The sequence below is a fragment of the Sciurus carolinensis genome, chromosome 5, assembly GCF_902686445.1.
Source record: "Sciurus carolinensis chromosome 5, mSciCar1.2, whole genome shotgun sequence".
Taxonomy (NCBI): Eukaryota; Metazoa; Chordata; class Mammalia; order Rodentia; family Sciuridae; genus Sciurus; species Sciurus carolinensis.
In genome coordinates this window covers 125,174,296-125,192,448 of record NC_062217.1, presented here as the reverse complement: position 1 = coordinate 125,192,448, position 18,153 = coordinate 125,174,296, and the positions used below count along the sequence as shown (strand labels likewise).

Below are 18,153 nucleotides of genomic sequence, written 5' to 3'. Positions count from 1 at the left end.
GTGCAGTAGCACACCCGGCTACCTGGCTCCCTCTCTTTTCTTTTTTTTTGTAAACAGTACTGGGATGAACCTAGGGGTGCTCTACCACTGAGCTATCTTTAGTTTTTTTTTATTTTTATTTTTGAGACAGGGTCTCGCTAAATTGCCCAGATTGGCCTTAAATTTATAACCCTCCTGCATCAGCCTCCTAAATCACTGGGATTACACCATCACCCATCACTATCAAAGTTTCTCTCTTCTATTCCATGTTCATAATCAAAGAATGGTATTATTTTCCAAGAAAAGTTCTGCGAAATAAAACTAAGAGAGTTCCGGGGAGGTGGGGGGGACACACCAAGAACAATGTCAACTTAATTTCTTCAGGCCAATAAACTTACAAAACTCCTTGCCCTTCTGGCTATCTACCCGGAATTAAATATCAGAAGGTAGGGCTGAGGGTATGGCTCAGCGAAACAGAGTGCTTGCCTAAAATGCACAAGGACCTGGATATTATTCCTAGTACTTCAATAGAAAAAAAAAAAAAAAACAAAACTGGGTGTGGTGGCACATGCCTATAGTTTCAGTTATGTAGGAAGCTGAGGTGAGAGGATCTCTTAAACCCAGAACTTTAGACCAGCATGAGGAATACAACATGAATCCTTTAAAAAAAAAAAAAAAAAAAAGGCCAGATGTAGTGGTACATGCCTGTAAGCCCAGTGACTAAGACAGGAGGATCTCAAATTTGAGGCCAGCCTGGGCAACTTAATGAGACCCTGTCTCAAAAGTATTTCTAAAAAGGGAATGGGACTGGGGGTGTAGCTTGGTGGTAAAGCACTCCAGGGTTCAATTCTTGGTGCTACAAAAATAAAAATCAGTTGTAACAGGAACTCATATCAACCACGTAATTGAAATGAAAAGTGAAATCAGATATTTTCTACCCTGAAAATAAATCTGATAGTTTGATATTGAAGTTTTGCCAAATAGGTTACAAGGCAGACAATGGCGAAAAGTTGAATGAATAGTTTTGACATGTTTAAGGTACTGGATTAAAAACAATTTATTCAGTCAGGCACAATGGCACATGCCTATAATCTCAGCAACTCAGGAGGCCGAGGCAGGAGGATCCCAAATTCAAAGCCAGCCTGGGCAACTTAGCCAGACCCTGTCTCAAACAAAAGATTAAAAAGGACTAGGGATATAATCCAGTGGTAGAGGGTCCCTGGGTTCAATCCCCATTAGTGCAAAAACTAATATTATCAAACAACATTACCCTATGTAAATTTATGATTACACAAATGGTATGCTATGCCTTTACTCCATGTACAAACAGAGAAACAACATGTATCCCATTTGTTTACAATAAAAAAAAAACTAATATTATTTTTTAGGTTACTTAAGATGCCTTAAGTCTTTTTTGGTACATTTCCCAGAACTGCATGTCTCTAATGATTCTAATAACCAACACAGCAGGAAGTTTCTGATTTATTTCTTCCAATAAGACAGAAGCAGAACCTAGTCAAATAATCATCTGAGAGATAATTTTTTTTGATGACAGATCATTTGATGATAAATAACTGAGTGACAATACTGAAAGCTGTATTACAATTCAATTAGTTACGTGAACAGATTTCTCAACACACCTGTAAAATAGAAATGAAATTGATACTGAAGACAATCTTATTGTACAATGAGTATTATTTATCCACAAAGGTAGAACCGAAAAAAAGTTTAAGCCAGGAGTGGTGGTATAAGTCTGTGATCCCAAGGAATGGGAGCAGGGGACAGAAAGGAGCCTAAGGCAGGATTCCAAGTTTTGAGGCCAGCCTCAGTAATTTAGGGAGACTTTCATCAACTTACTGAGAACCCATCTCGGAATAAAAAACAAAAAGGGTTGGAGATGTGGTTCAGTGACAGAGCAAACTGCAGTCCAAACTACAGCACCAAAAACACATATACAAATACACACACAATTAGGTAGAAAGTACAGTTGAGTCTTAATTTTAAACAACTTATGTGGTCAAGTTAAGTTTTCTCAACTAAAAAGTAAAACTTGATTAAAATTCAGTAGAAAGGCCAGGTGTGCTGGTACACACCTGTCATCCTAGTGACTTGGGAAGCTGAGGCAGGAGAATCACTAAGTTCAAGTCCAGTCCCAGCAATTTAGCAAAGGGATTTTTTTTGCTAAGTCTAAAAAAAGGACTGGGAATGTAGCTCAGAGGTTAAGCACCCCTGGGTTCAATCCCCAGTACCAAAAAATAAAAAATAAATAATTTTTTAAAATATTACAAAGGAAGAAACTTGGAACCAAAAGTGTTAATCATTACAACAATGTTCAGACCAAAGCTGAAATGAAATTTAAGAGGCTTATAAAGAAACAGATTAAGAGTAAATCAAAGGGTTAGGGTGAACATAATAGCAAAAAGTTACAAGGTTTATGAAAATAATATTTTAAATTCTGATTAGCATAGCAGATGAGGATTAAAATTCAATGAAAGCTAAAGGAAAAGGAGTTAAACTAGATTTAAGCCTAAATATATACAGTGAACTACACAGTATCCTTACATTTTTATGATTTTTATTTTTTTTTAAATATTGATAATTATTCAAAAAGACTAGCCACATATTTTCATTACAGGAAAAACTTTTAAATGTGGTACTAAGCATGTCATGGTGATGAACACCTGCAGTCACAGCTACTCAAGAGGCTGAGGAGGGAGGATCACTTGAGTCTAGGAGTTTAAGACCAGTTAATACTTCTTATTCTGGCTTCTCTCCTATCATTTCACTGTGATTTACACAACTGAGGTCACCCCTTGCATTCCATTTTCAAATATAATGAACCATTTTAGGCTTTATTATACTAGATATCTCTACTGCATTTGATATCTAAATATATATCATTTGATATATAAATTTTTATGATACGTAAATGACCACTCATCATATAAACTCACTATATACTTCATCAGGGATATGAGACATTTCAAGCTCATCAGTTATGATATTAATTAACATGCCAAATACACAAATTTTGTGTTTTTGTATATAAAAAATTTTTGTCTCTAATATTCCTATTTTATTCACAGAGAAATTATATTCCCAGTATTTGGCTAAATGCTGACCACAAAGCATAGGCTCCAAAAGGTTTGTATTAAGCTGAAATGAACTGTTAAAAATGAATCCATGTTTAGATACGCTTTTTCAATACCCAAAGTTCTATCTGAACATTTAAAAATTCACAAGGAATGCCATCTTAGAATATCTGAGCAAAATGAAGGCTTCATAAATTATTCTGTTTATTTAATACACATAATACACATCTTTAAGGAAGCCCCAGAACAACTCAGGACTAATCATTTAATATGAGAAATAACAGAAAGATTCAAAGTCATTGACATTGGAGTCAAAGACATTGGAGCTTTAAATTCAGAGTTACTCTGGATTCCAGGATTTACACTAGTGCCAATAGCACCTTCCCAGGTGTGTTGTTGTGCCCACCCCCAACTTCGTGCTCAGACTTTCATTTTGAACTGAGGGTTACATTATTGGCATCCCTCCTTCTGAGGCCATTAAACTTGAACTTAGTCACACCTTTGGTGTCCCAGACTCAGCTTGCAGATGACCTGTCCTGGGATTCTCTGATACCACATTCATGTTACTCAATTCCCCTAGTAAATTCCTTCACTTGTGTGCGCGCTGGCTTTGTGGGTCTGCTCTACAACACGGTCACAATTAGTTTAAAAGTAAAACAATTATATTTAACCTTATATGTGGAGTCTCATTTGACATTCAAAGTACTTTTTTTCACCTTCAAACCTAACATACACCCATTTATGGCAATAATTCATTTTAATTGAATTACTTGAAAACTGTTTCATATGTGCTTATACTAATTAAGATTTATCTAAGATTTGTATGCTATAGTGATTTAGACCTAAGAAAAAGAATATATTTCCTCAATTACTTAGTATTTTCACTCCTAATTGTTTTTGCTTTCTCAATCACCATTTCATTAATTCTCTCATTCCTCTTACTTGTGATATTTACTAGAGTCAAAAAAAGAAAAGGCAAGCCTGTCTTATACATTCCCTCCCTTTATTTCTATTAATACATGTCTTCCCTTACTCTCCATAATTAGACCAATGCTCATCATCAACGTTCCACATTTCCTACTTTCCTCATAGCCACTGTGTAAGATTCTTTTCAATAGCCTACTTCCTGCCACAAATGTTTCTAATTTTCAGATCTTATATTTTGCCAAACTGGACACATCACAATTCACTTTTTCTGCTTTTCTTTTAGTTAAGATGCTTAATTTTTCCTATTCCAGGGAAAAACTAGCTTTGCAATCTTCAAATATACAATAACAGAATACCTCAGAAGAAGGCCGGGATTGTAGCTCAATGGTAAGAGTGCTTGCCTAACACGTGTGAGGCATTGGGTTTGATCCTCAGCACCAGATAAAAATAAATAAAATAAAGGTATTGTGTACAGTTACAATTAAAAATATTTTTTTAAAAATGAATATCTCAGAAAAAAATTAATTTCTGTATATTAAACATGTAAATGTCTCATTGAACTACACAATGCTTGCTCTATTCCACAAACAGGTAAATTGTAGGCAACCTATCAACCTCCCAAGACGTAAGTGCAATGTTTTGAATACACACAGCCAAAAAGAGAATTGTGTCTTCCATTTCTCACCAAGAACTGATCTACTCTAAAACGCTAATTTTTTTAAAAAATTAACAATTTTTGGAGCAAATTATACTTATTTTTCTCACACTGTCACTTGAGGGGTTCCAAGAGAGGGGGACAAGTGGGGTCCTTGGAGTAGGTGATGGAAAAGAACTTCAGCATGCGCCAGAAACATAGAATGCAAATTAGGAAAAGAAGAAACAAATACAGGAAAGCGGATATACACTCAGGGGAGAATGGGGGTTACCTGAAGAGGGAGAATGTGCAGGTACGCATTCAAGGAAGGAAGTCAGTCATCTTGAGAGTGAGAAGCTTTGAGGATAAAGCAAGCAACATATATTCAAGGGAGAATGGGGGCTACCTGAAGAGGGAGAATGTGCAGGTACACATTCAAGGAAGGAAGTCAGTCATCTTAAGAGTGAGAAGCTTTGAGGATAAAGCAAGCAACATATATTCAAGGGAGAATGTGGCCCATCTCAGAAGAGAGATGGCACATCTTGGTCCGGGATGTTAATATTTATAGAGAGACAGCAGCCAGGGGCTGAACTAGAGTGGGGTCAGGGTGGAATTAGAAAATTTCACACCAGTTTTCTCCGTGCTTGCACAGTGCCCTTGCATCTTGCGTCATGTTAATTCCAGCAGGCAAGAATGCAGGCTACAGGCATGGCTAATGATATTGGGGCTCCACTGCTCCTGTTGCTAGTTTTGCATTTCAAAAGTGCCTGGGTTTTTCCTGCATTCCAAGGGTTCATGGGCACTTCTTTTTTGATACTTATTTTATCTTTCTGTATTCCCAAATTCCTGTCTCAACTATACCTATAACTGGATGAAAATACAATTTCATTAAATTTATAAACCTTTACATGTCTACCATAATTTATGTGCAAAATCTAAACATACACTTGAGTTTCTCAATTTCAAACTAATACTTCCATAATATAACAGGAAATAAAGAATACAGGTTTTACAATTGTTATTGTGTTTATGTGTGTGGTGCTGGCGAATGAACACAGGGCTTCATGCATGCTAAGCATGTGCTCTGTCTCTGAGCTGCCCAGTTTTTATAATTAAAACCTATAGTTTAAAGTTCTGTATTATTAATGATGCATTCTGTACCCATGCACAAATTTCTATAGTTCAAGTTATTCTGCGGCTTATTCAAGTTATTCTTATAAAATCGTAATGAGATCTAAACTGATACCATATACAAGTACATCTAAAACATGCTCAAACAAGCATGGTGGTACATTCTTGTAATCCCAGCAACTTTTGGGAAGTTGAGGTAGGAGGATCACAAGTTCAAGGCCAGTCTCAGAAATTTAGTAAGACTGTCTCAAAATAAAAATATAATAGGGCTAGGGATGTATCTTGGAATAGCTCCCGAGTACTGCCAAAAACAAACATACATTAAAAAATCATACTCAATAAATGGTAGGTATTATCTGAAAATTATTATATTCTTATATTTTACTTTACTCTTAAAAGGTTCGCAAATTGCTGGGCGCAGTGGTGCACACCTATAATTCCAGCAGCTCAGAAGGCTGAGGCAGGAGGATCTGGAGTTCAAAGCCAGCCTTAGCAAAAGCAAGGCACTAAGCAACTCAGTGAGACTCTGTCTCTAAATAAAATACAAAATAGAGTTAGGGATGTGGCTCAGTGGCCAAATGTCCCTGAGTTCAATCCCCAGTACCTCCCGCCCCCCCCCCCAAAAAAAAAAAAAAAAATGGTTCTCAGATGGATTATCCATGGTCTTTCTTTACATTCAACCCGCTGTGGCTCACCAGTTCAATTTACAAAGGTCATTTCTATGTGATAGCTACTATTTTTAAAAATTGTTCTTTAAAACTTTTAACATTAACTTTAAAACATTTAACAGTTAAGATCATGGCATAAATCATATAAATTATTAAAGAGTACTTAAAGGATGAAGCCAGCAATCTTCAGAAGATTTAAACTAAAGAAAGGTATGGTAACCATTTATTTATCCAGAAATTGCTCTATCAGGCAGATACTTCCTCATTTTGAATTTCCAAATCTAGTATGTAGTTATATGTACAATATAGTTTAAGAAGCAGTGATTTACTAATGTAATTAAAAAGAAAGGCAGTGTGGCATGGTAAAAGAGTAAACAAATAAGAATCAAGAGATAGATCCCGGGCTGGGGCTGGGGCTCAGGGGCAGAGTGTTCACTTAGCACATGGGGGGCCCTGGGTTCAATCCTCAGTATTGCATAAAAATAAATAAAATAAAGGTATTGGGTCCGTCTACAACTAAAAAAAATTAAAAATAAAAAAAAAAAAAAAGAGAGAGAGATCCCATCTGAGGCTTGCAAAGCTAACTAATCACAGGGAAAACATTTTAACTTCTCTGAGCCTGTTTCCTCTGTGGTAAAATGAGTACAAATGATTAAATTAATTCTAGGATCCAAACTGCCTCAAGTTTTAAGTCTGTAGTTACATATTTAATAATAATAAAATACACACACACACCCTAGACTTCTTAAATATGGCAGAAAGCCCATCTACTCTCCTTTGCATTTAACATGGTTAAAAATGATAATAAAAGTACCAAAAATTAGATGAACATCTACAGGATCAAAAGATTAGTAATGTAAGCATTAACCCATTAAATATTAAATATTTAGTTTTGTGAACATTGCAAAGAAATTGACACAGGTGCATTAATAAGTTGAAAACCATAACCTAGAGTTTATATATATTTTCATTTAAATAATTTTTTTCAAATGATCTAATCATTTACCTATTACTTTTCTCAAAAGAACAGAACTCTAAAAACCTAGTATTTATTTCATTATGACCATAAGTGGTATAGTTGTTACTCAATTTAAGATTCTTATACATCACTGATGTATAGGATGATGAGACACAAAGATAGCTGAGCACAGTGGGGTGTACCTATAATACCATCTACACAGGAGATTGGGGCAAGCAGATCACTTGAGCCCAGGAGTTAGTGACCACACTGGGAAATACAGCAAGACCATGTCTCAGAAAGTAAGTCAACAGGGGCTGCGGCTGTAGCTCAGCAGTACAGTACTTTGATCCTCAGCACCACATAAAAATAGATAAATAAAAGTATTGCATCCATCTACAATTTTTTAAAGATTAAAAAAAAATAAGTCAACAGTTTTCCACAAATTGGGGAGAAAAAGAAAACCATATGGGAAACAGTAACTTAGAAAAGCTGAAGAAACTAAAATCTCAAGGGCAATACAAAGAGGCTTCAAGATGATAATCAATGTTAGTCCCCCTGCATAAGTAAGCCCTAAGTCTCAGCTCATAAAGGTACCAAGTACATCAGAGGACACAGATAAGGCACAGAGCTAAAACTCAGGGAACTAAATACCATCTCACCTTTGCAATGTAAAATTCCTACAGTAATTAGAGGTTTACTCTCAGAAAAAATCAAAGAGAATCAGTCTTGAAGTAAGAGATAACAGGGAAGTAGGGAGTTACAATTGGAACTCCCTACTTAATTATGATACCTCCAGCCTTTTTCTCTGGATAGCTTTAAGTATAAAGCAACCATGCTAGGCAGGTTGCCACATACCTATAATCCAGCTACTTAAGAGGCTGAGGGAAGAGGATGGAAAGGTTGAGGCCAGCCTGGAGAACTAGGCAAGACCTTTTCGACCCTTTCTTTTGGTACCGGGGATTGAACTCAGGGGCACTGGACAACTGAGTCATATCCCCAGCCCTATTTTGCATTTTATTTAGAGACAGGGTCTCAATGAGTTGCTTAGTACCTCGCTTTTGCTGAGGCTGGTCTTGAATTCTCGATCCTCCTGCCTCAGCCTCCCCAACCACTGAGATTACAGGTGTGCACAGAGTGCCTGGCTTCAAAATAAAATTTTAAAAAAGGGCTGGAGATGCATGTACAAAGCCCTGGATTCAATCCTCAGTACCACCAAAAAAAAAAAAAAAAAAAAGAAAAGAAAAGAAAAAGAAAAAGAAAAAGAAAACAAAGAAAAGAAAAACAAAGAAAAGAGAATAACGCAATCAGACTTAGATCTGAATGCTTTTCCATGAAGAAATTGAACAGACTCAGAGAGAAGGCTTTGGGGTAAAGCAAGGAATACAAATTTAAGGAAGAAAGCAGGTCATCTTAGGCAGAAACAATAACCCCTTGGTCTAGGGTGATATCCTCCAGCCTGATTTTTTTCTTAAAAGCTTTCAGTGAAAATTCACATTTTTAATAAGCATCAGTTTTAAATTCATAAATATTTTTATTTGAAAAAGCCAAATACTAGCTGGGCATGGTGGTGCAGGCCTGTAATCCCTGCAGCTCAAAAGGCTAAGGCAGGAGGATCACAAGTTCATAGCCAGCCTTAGCAACTTACCCACACCTTGTCTCAAAATAAAAAAATAAAATAAAAAATAAACAAACAGACTGGGGAGGTAGCTCAGTAGTTAAACATCCCTGGGTTTAGATATTCTAGATATCAAAAAAAGGCCAAATACTCTTCATAAAAATTCAGAAATCAGGCTAGGCTCAAGAAACTAAGGAGGCTAAGGCAAGAAAATCCCATTTTAGGAAAAAAAAAAAAAAAGTGGAGTGAAAGGAGGGGGTTGAGGATCTGGTTCAGTAGTAAAGTTTACTTATAGGGGGCAGGTTCAGAATCAGGAAAAAAAAACTTTATCACAAGATTTCTGATATTTAATTCACTTTCATAGTATAAGGTACTAATAAAAATACACCTAATTCATGTGGTATATGTATTTATCTGTGCTCATACAATAAAATACTATAGACTGGGTAATTTATAAACAATAGAAATTTACTTCTTACATTTCTGGATAATGGGAAGTCTAAGATAATGCAATGTCAGGATTTGCTTCTAAGATGGTTCTCTGTTGCTACATCCTTAGGAGGAATTCTGTGTCCTCACATAACTTAAAGAATGGAATTTGCAGATAAATGGATGAAACTGGAGAATATCATGCTACGTGAAATAAGCCAATCCCAAAAAACCAAAGGCCAAATGTTTTCCCTGATAAGTGGATTGATGATATATAATGGGGGTGGGGGACAGGGGGTGAGAGAAGAATGGAGGAACTTTAGATTATGTAGAGGGAAATGGGGGGAGTAATGAAAAATGGTGGAATGAGACAGACATCATTACCCTATTTACATGTATGATTACACCAATGGTATGAATCTACATCGTGTACAACCACCGAAACGAAATTATGTACCCCATTTATGTACAATGAATCAAAATGCAGTCTGTAAAAAATAAAAAAATTAAAAAATGGAAGTGCAGGGCTGGTGTTGTAGCTCAGTGGTAAAGCACTTGCCTAGCATGTGTGAGGCAATGTGTTTGATTCTCAGTACCACATATAAATAAATGAATAAAATAAAGGTCTATCAACATCTAAAAAAACATTAAAAAAAAAAAAAAGAAAGTGCAAGCTCAACATTTTTTTGGGGGGGGGGGTACGTGGAATTAACTCAGGGGCATTTTACCACTAAGCTACAAAACCAGTCCTTATATTTTAAATTTTCAGGCAGGGTCTTGCTAAGTTGCTGAGGCTGGTCTTGAACTTGTGATTCTCCTGTCTCAGACTCCCAAGTCACTGGGCTTACAGGCATGCACCATCACACCTGGAACCAACCTTGATTCCTGTTGGGGTAAACACAAAGTGAGTGCCTAGAAGATTTGATGTTTCTGAAGGTAAACAAAGGACTCCTAAGAATGTATTAAGGTGGTAAGGAGAAGGGAAACTGACCACTTCCCTTATCTCCAATCCTTAGGTGAAGATTGAAACAGAAGGACCTTGATTATGAAGTCAAGTCATATACTCATAAAACATTTGAAGAGACCCACGAGAGCAGTTGGCATAAAATCTATCCTATGTATGTTCTCCCCTGCTTATAGGTGTGTTGTGACAGCCTGGCACTGTCAAGGTGCATGTGAGTAATAAAATGTCTAAACCCTCTCACTGAATCCTCCTGCTTCTTTCTTTTGGGTTTGAGTTGAACAAGCCCTTTCATAAGGGACTCCACCCTCATGACTTAATCACTTCCCAAAGGCCACACCTCTTAATAGCATTGCACTGGGGATTAAAATTCAACATGAATTGTGTAGTAAACACCATGATTCAAACCATAGCAATATAGTTCATAGTAAACTACCCCTGGACAATGTACTTGCATAGTTAAAATGTAAAATACTTACTAAACATAATTTGAAATGTCATTTAAACATAGTCTTATTGAAAGCATAAGGCACATTTTCACATGTACTTTGCAAGAAATGGGTGTGGAATATAAGTACATTTCTCCCTTTACTGGCTAGGATTCAAAAACTTGTTTTTTATCTCTGAGTACTGATTTCAAACTCAGTGCTGAAGAAAATTCCCGAAGTAAAGCTAGGGATGTAGCTCACTGGTAGAGTGCTTGCCTGGTACAGATGAGACTCACAGTTCCAATACCCAGTACCACAGAAAGCAAACAAACAAAAACTTCCTGAAATAAAACAAAAGTTCAGCTGGCCATTTAAACTCAGCTGCTAATAATACAAAGAAGTTATTTGGGCTTCAAATAATAAATATAACCAAGATAATGAATATAACCCTAAAACCTTCCTCCTGTCCCTCTGAGCTCCTAATAACATAAATATGTATCTCTAGGTTATATATGACTAACAGGTATCTGGAGGCATATTCACCAGAATAGTAACAAAAATTTTAAATTTAAACTTTCTTTGTATCCTACCTTCAAACCCCTCCCCGTTACTAGGGACTGAATCCAAGAGCACTCTAACAGAGCTACATCTCCAGTGCTTTTAATTTTTTGAGACAGGGTCCCACTAATTTGCCCAGGCTTGCCTCAAACTTGAAATCCTCCTGCCTCAGCCTCCCAAGTCACTGGGATCATAGGAATGTGCCACCACACTCAGCCTTTCTTTGAATTTTTCTACATCATTTGATTTGCGTGTATGTGTGTTATTCTGGAACTGAACCTTGTACATGCTAGGCAAGTACTTCTGACCTATGACCTAGCCCTGAATCTTTTTAAATAGTGATCATGAATTAGCTGACTTTCTAGATAAAACACCCCATACTATGTAAAGGAGATCTAATTGCAAATTCATGAATTCATGTTCAACTGATTTTATTTTGTTTTATATATAACAGCTTTCCTGATGTGTAATTGGCATAAAAGCTGTATATATTTAAGGTGTACAATTTGATGTATGTATATACTCATTAAATCAACAAAGGATGAAGATAATGAATACAACCCTAAAACCTCCCTCCTGCCTCTTTTAAAATTCCTCTCTCCGCCCTCCATTGCACCCTGAACCCATCCAAATGTAACCACTGATTTGTTTTCTGCAATCCAAGATTCAGTTGGTCTGGGCGTGGTAGCTCATGCTGTAATCCCAATGAGTCAGGAGGCTGAGGCAGGAGGATCAAAAGTTTGAAGCAGGCAAGGGCAACTTAGCAGGGCCCTAAGCAATTCAGTGAGACCCTATCTCAAAGTGAAAAATAAAAAAGGGGCTGGGGATGTGGCTCAGTGGTTAGGCACCTTTCCGTTCAATTCCTGGTTTCAAAAAATTAAAAAAATTAAAAAGATGAAAATGAATTATCTGTTGTATAAATGGAATTACACAACATATATTCTTTCTTTTTGTCTACTTCTTTCAGTTAATATAATTATTCTGAATTTCATCCAAGCAATACTGTATCTCTTTTTTTTGCTCAGTAGTATTTCAGTGTATGGGTAAATATTCTGTTCAAGGATTCACCAGCTGGTAGATAATTAGGTCACTTCCTTAGATTTTAGTTATTAAAAACAAAGTTATGAACACTAGTGAGCAACTAGGAATGTGTACTTTCATTCTCTTGGGCAAAATACCTAAAGAATAGAATGGTTAGGGTCAACAGAAAATGTATTTAACTTCTTAAGAAATTGTCAAATCAGGCGTACCATTTTACATTCCTAGGAACAGGAATACATCCTGGCCAATATTTGGTATCCTCAGTTTTAAAATTTTGGTCATTCTAACAGATACTTAGTGGTATTTCATTATGACTTTTATGTATATTTACCCAATGACTAAGGATATTGGGTACCTTTTCATATGCTTATTTACTATCTAAACATCTTTGGTAAACATTTGAAACTTTTTTTCTTTTTTTTTGGTACCAGAAATCGAACCCAGGGGTGCTTAACCTCTGAGCCATATCCTCAGCCCTTTTTGTGTTTTATTTTTGAGACAGGATCTCGCTAAGTTGCTTAGGGACCAAGTTGGTAAGGCTGGCTTTGAACCTGTAATCCTCCTGCTTCAGTCTCTGAAACAGCTAGGGTTATAGGCATGTGCCACCACACCAGCAAACATCTGAATCTTTTGCCCATTTTCAAAATCGGTTTGTTGACAGGCAGTGGTGCAGGTCTCCCAGAGACTCGGGAGGCTGAGGCAGGAGGATCAAGTTCAAAGCCAGTCTCAGCAAATTAGTGAGGGCCTACGCAACTTAGTTAGATCCTGTCTTAAAATAAAAAATAAAAAGAACTGGGGATATGGCTCAGAGGTTAATCAACCCTAGGTTCAATCCCTAGTACCAATAAACAAATGAATAAATAAGTAAAATTGTTTGCTTCTTTTCTGATTATAAGAAATATAAAGAAGAAAGTACTTCATATATTCTCAGTACAAATGATCAGATATATACTTTGCAACAACTTTATCCCAACCCATGGTTTATCCTTGTTTTCTTAATAATGTTTTTCCAAATAGCAGAAATTCTTCATTCTGATGAAGTCCAATTCATCAATTTTTTCTTTTATGGAACATGTCTCTGATGTCATATATGTATGCCTTAAATCAAAGACACAAAGAATTTCTTCTACGTTACTATCTAGAAACGTTATCATTTTAGATTTCACATTTAGTTCTACCAGCTAATTCTGGTACAAAATATAGATCATTTGTTTTGTGCATGGCTATCCAATTGTTGCAACACAACTTGTTGAAAAGACGATCCTTGGATTGGGATTGTAGTTCAGTGGTAGAGCGCTTACCTCGCACATATGAGGCACTGGGTTCTATCCTCAGGACAATATAAAAATAAATAAAATAATAAAAGGTATTGTATTCATCTATACCTAAGAATATTAAAACTGAAAGAAAAGACAATCCTTTCTCCAATGAACTGCCCTGCCCTTCTGTCAAAAATCAGTTGTCTGTTTATGTGTCGGTCCATTTCTGGACTTTTCTATACAATCTATACAATCTACCTGTCAACCTTTACACTAATACCACTATTTTGACTATGTGAGTTTTATAATAGTTCTTAAAATCAAACAATAGTTTTTTTTATAGATTCTTTAGATAATCTACAGGGATGATCATATCTTCTGGAAATACCAAGTTTATTCCTTCCTTTACAATCTGGATTATCTTATTTCTTCTTGCCTGATTATACTGACTAGAATCTCAAATACTACTGTAAACAATTTGAATATAAGTAGTAAGAGGTGATATCTTTGAATTGTTCCTCAATTGATCTTAAAGGAAAGTGTTCAATTTTATCATAAAGAATGATTTTTAGGGCTGGAGTTGTGGCTCAGTGGTGGAGTGCTTACCTAGCATGTGTGTAGCACTGGATTTAATCCTTGGAATCACATAAAAATAAATAAATAAAATAAAGTTATTGTTTTGATCTACAACTAAAAAAATAAAACAAAATTAAAATTTAAAAAAAATTTTTTTTAAAGGAATGATTTTTAAGTTGGGCACAGTAGTGCACACATGTAATCCCAGATGCTTGGGAAGTTAAGGCAGGAGGACAAATCCAAGGGTAGCCTCAGCAACTTAGCAAAACCCTGTCTCAAAATAAAATATACAAAGGACTGGGGATGTAGCTCAGTGGTAAAGCACCCCTGGGTTCAATCTACAGAATTAAAAAAAAAAAAAAAAAAAAAAGATTTTAGTAGGCTTTTCCCTAATCTAACCTTTATGAGATTAAGGAAGTTCCCTTCTATTCCTAAGACTGCTATATATTATTTTTTATCAGACCTAGATACTAGATTTTGTCAAATGGCTTTTGTGTTTCTATTAAGATGATACTAGGGCTGCCGACATTTTGAGACAACAGCCAGGCCCCACAGGACCCCTGGCCAGACTGACTGAGCCACGTCTCCAGGATCCCTCAGTTTGACCGATCACTCCCTGTCTCTGGGGCCCTCACATAGACTGACTGCTCCCTTCCGCCAGGACCCCCAGACCAACTGACTGCGCCCTATCACCGGGACCCCAGACAGACGATTGCACCTGGCCTCCAGGATCCCACAACCACACCAAACACACCCGACCTCCAGGACCCCTGCCTGATCAACCGCATCCTGCCTCCAGGACCTCGCTGACCACATCCACACCCTGAGCTGCAGCTCCCCATTTGCCAACACATTTGGAAGCCAGAGCGGCCATCTTGGATAATCCTGGAAGCCGGAGCTCCAATCTTTAGGTGGGGCAAATCCTATCCTGAGACGCCTGCTGGAGACTTGAAGCTCATTGTCAGGTACCTCTCATGCATCAGGCTACTGAAGACTGGGAGGTTTGATTACTATATGACTGTTATACTGTAGATTTTCTTTTTTCTCCTTATTGAAAAATTATAAGTTTTTATTTCTTTACTTTTCTTGCTCTCTTTTCCTTTTGTTTACCTGTTCCCTCAGTCTCTTTCTCCCTTTTTGCATGCTAACATCCAATTTCTTTTGATTACACTCTAACCCTTTCTATTATCTAGAACTTCTGTATATTCTTTTCTTATCCCATTAACAGCTACATTCTACATCCCTCTGCATCCTCTTTGTCCTCCATTAGAAACTTGAGACCTCATTGCAAATCTGTTTGTTTTACTGAAGATACTATTTGAACTCATTCTGTTTATTATGACAATATTGTTATTGTCCTCATAGGAGCTATTTGGTCTAGGATTGCATATAGTGTCTGAATTGGGCACTGTTAATATTGATCTCCCCTTAAAGAAAGGGTTTTAGAAACCTATAGGGCCACTATAAGCCTATGGGGGAAATCTGCAATACCCCAGATCTGCACTGCCAGAGGGGAAGATACATGAACAACATGAAAAGACAAGGGAAGAAAATGGTCCAAACAAATCTAGATTATATATACATACACAGTTTGTTAGTCTGTCAATATAGTGAACTATTCCAATTACACTCTAAATGTTAAATCTGTCCTACATTCCTGGTATACTATTTGATTCTATAATAAATGACACATGAAGTGATAGTAGTAAAAAAATAGTTAAGTCACTTACAACTTTCACTATCAGTCTGCATTCAAAGTTGGGAAGACTTTATTGAGTCTACAGTTTTCATCAGATTTTCTTCAAATATAAGGTTCACATTGTATATACTTATTTTTAAAACCTTTATTACTTACTTATCAAGGAAATCTTTGTCCACTACAGCAGAGATGTCAAGAAGAGGATTTCCCATTCCAAAGAGAATATTTTCCCTACAAACCATAAACAAAATACGTTATAAAAACGTAAAATACACCAAATATAAAAATAAATCTTCACACTGGAAATAAACCTAACATAATAGTTTATTAAACTTTTTGCTTGCCTATTACATGTAGAACATTTTAGAGGTAGTACAAAAGTCATTTAGAAAAAAGTTGTTTTTTTTTTTTTTTGTTTGTTTGTTTTTTTAATTTTAAGACAGAATCTTGCTAACTAGCCCAGGCTGGCCTTAAAGTCACAATCCTCTTGTTCTCAGCCTCCCAAATCAAGTTATTGGAATTACAAGTATGTACCACCACACTTAGCACAAAAAAGATGTTTTTTAAACTGGATGAAATAAAATATAACAGTAGAAGAAAGCAAATCAAGTGATTTTTTAAATAATATTCAACAGTCAATGACTGAAGCTAATTAATTTCAATATTCTTTTTTTTAAAGATCTACTATAACCAAGTTCTATATTCAATAAACATGACTCACAATTAACACTCTCTCACTAATAAGGTCCTCTACTAATGATAGTTATTAGAGAGTAAGCAGCAAGTCCTATGACAGTCCAAGTATGAGTCCCACCCTTAACAAACTGTGAATGAGATTGTGATGGGGTTTCCACAATGGACATCAGAGATGATATAATTCTCAATTACCTTTAACAGACTTTGAAGAAATCTAATTTTTCATAAGCAAGTGCAGTATAACTCAATGCCAAGGAAAGGAGGACTCCACCACAGATGATGTCTTAAACAGAAGCACACCAGCAGCGAGAAATGGACCAGTGTCCACGTATGAGTCAATCTCAATGGGAAGCTCTCATCTAGTTTACTAAGATTTGCTTTATATAATTTTTCAGGGGTCTCCAGTTTGCTGAAAATCCCTTGCAGTTGGCTCCAAACATCAACCTTACCATTTGGTGACAATCACTAATATCAAGAGGCAATATTAATAGGAACAGTGCCTCAGTGTTGCCTTAATAGAATGAGGTATACCCTATAATTATTAGTCTATAATGAGTTGAAAAGATTGAATTAGTATTTCATTAACACTAGATTAGGGAACTATGACTTAATATGCAAGAAGATGACATTTGTCCCTTTTCTATTTAAAGAAGGCAATGGAGAACTGGGGGTGTAGCTCAGTAACAGAGTGCTTGCCTAGCACATATGAAGCACTGGGTTCAGTCCTCAGCACCACATAAAAATAAATAAATGTATTGTGTTCATCTACAACTAAAAAAAATATTAAGAACAAAAGGAAGCAGTGGAGGGGGGATTAAAAGATAATATATTTATTCATTCACACATCAAGTTGCATTTGTGATCAAAATAAGTCTAATACTAGAAGAAGAAAACAAGTGCTTAGAAGATAAAAGATCAACAGACAAATACAGTAAAGTTAACCATCACTTCAAGGACTACTAAGATTTGTGCAATTTTACAAACAATAAAAACTCCTAGAACCTGTTAATTTAAAAAATTATTATAATAATAATGGGAAAGTGTTTTCTTTCCATTCACCCTTTTAAAGTGTCTGGTTAAATGTACAGTCAGGTAACCACCAGAATCAAACTATGGCACATTCCCATCATGATAAAATAGTATTCTGCTGCCCATACGTCAATCCCTCTACCTCTAACTGGTAGCCTTGGTTTTAAGGAACATAATCATGATACCTCTTTTTAGAAAGTCCATCCTGTAGCAGGTGTCAGATTTTCATTCCTTTTTATAGCATAGCATTCCATTTATGTATACCAGATTTTGTTTAAACATTTGTTGGTTGATGAACATTTGGATTGTTTTCATTTTTGTCTAGTGTTATAAATAAGGCTTATGAATATTCATGTACATGCTTTTCTGTAGTAATGTTTTCATTTCTCTTTGGTATACATAGAGGAGTAAGATTGTTGGGTCATATGGTAATTTTGTTTTTAACTTTTTGAGGAACCACCGAAACTATT

The 18,153-nt window shown here is 36.1% G+C and overlaps 1 protein-coding gene across 3 annotated transcripts in view; it reads right to left on the bottom strand.

The window, feature by feature from the left end:
- The window catches only part of Adk (adenosine kinase), a 474,524-nt gene that overhangs the window by 417,716 nt on the left and 38,655 nt on the right, over positions 1-18,153 (bottom strand). For all 3 annotated transcript variants that reach the window (XM_047553902.1, XM_047553904.1, XM_047553903.1), the window contains exon 2: positions 16,115-16,189. In XM_047553902.1, coding sequence (XP_047409858.1) covers positions 16,115-16,189 — 75 coding nt within the window. The remainder of the gene's footprint in view (positions 1-16,114; positions 16,190-18,153) is intronic.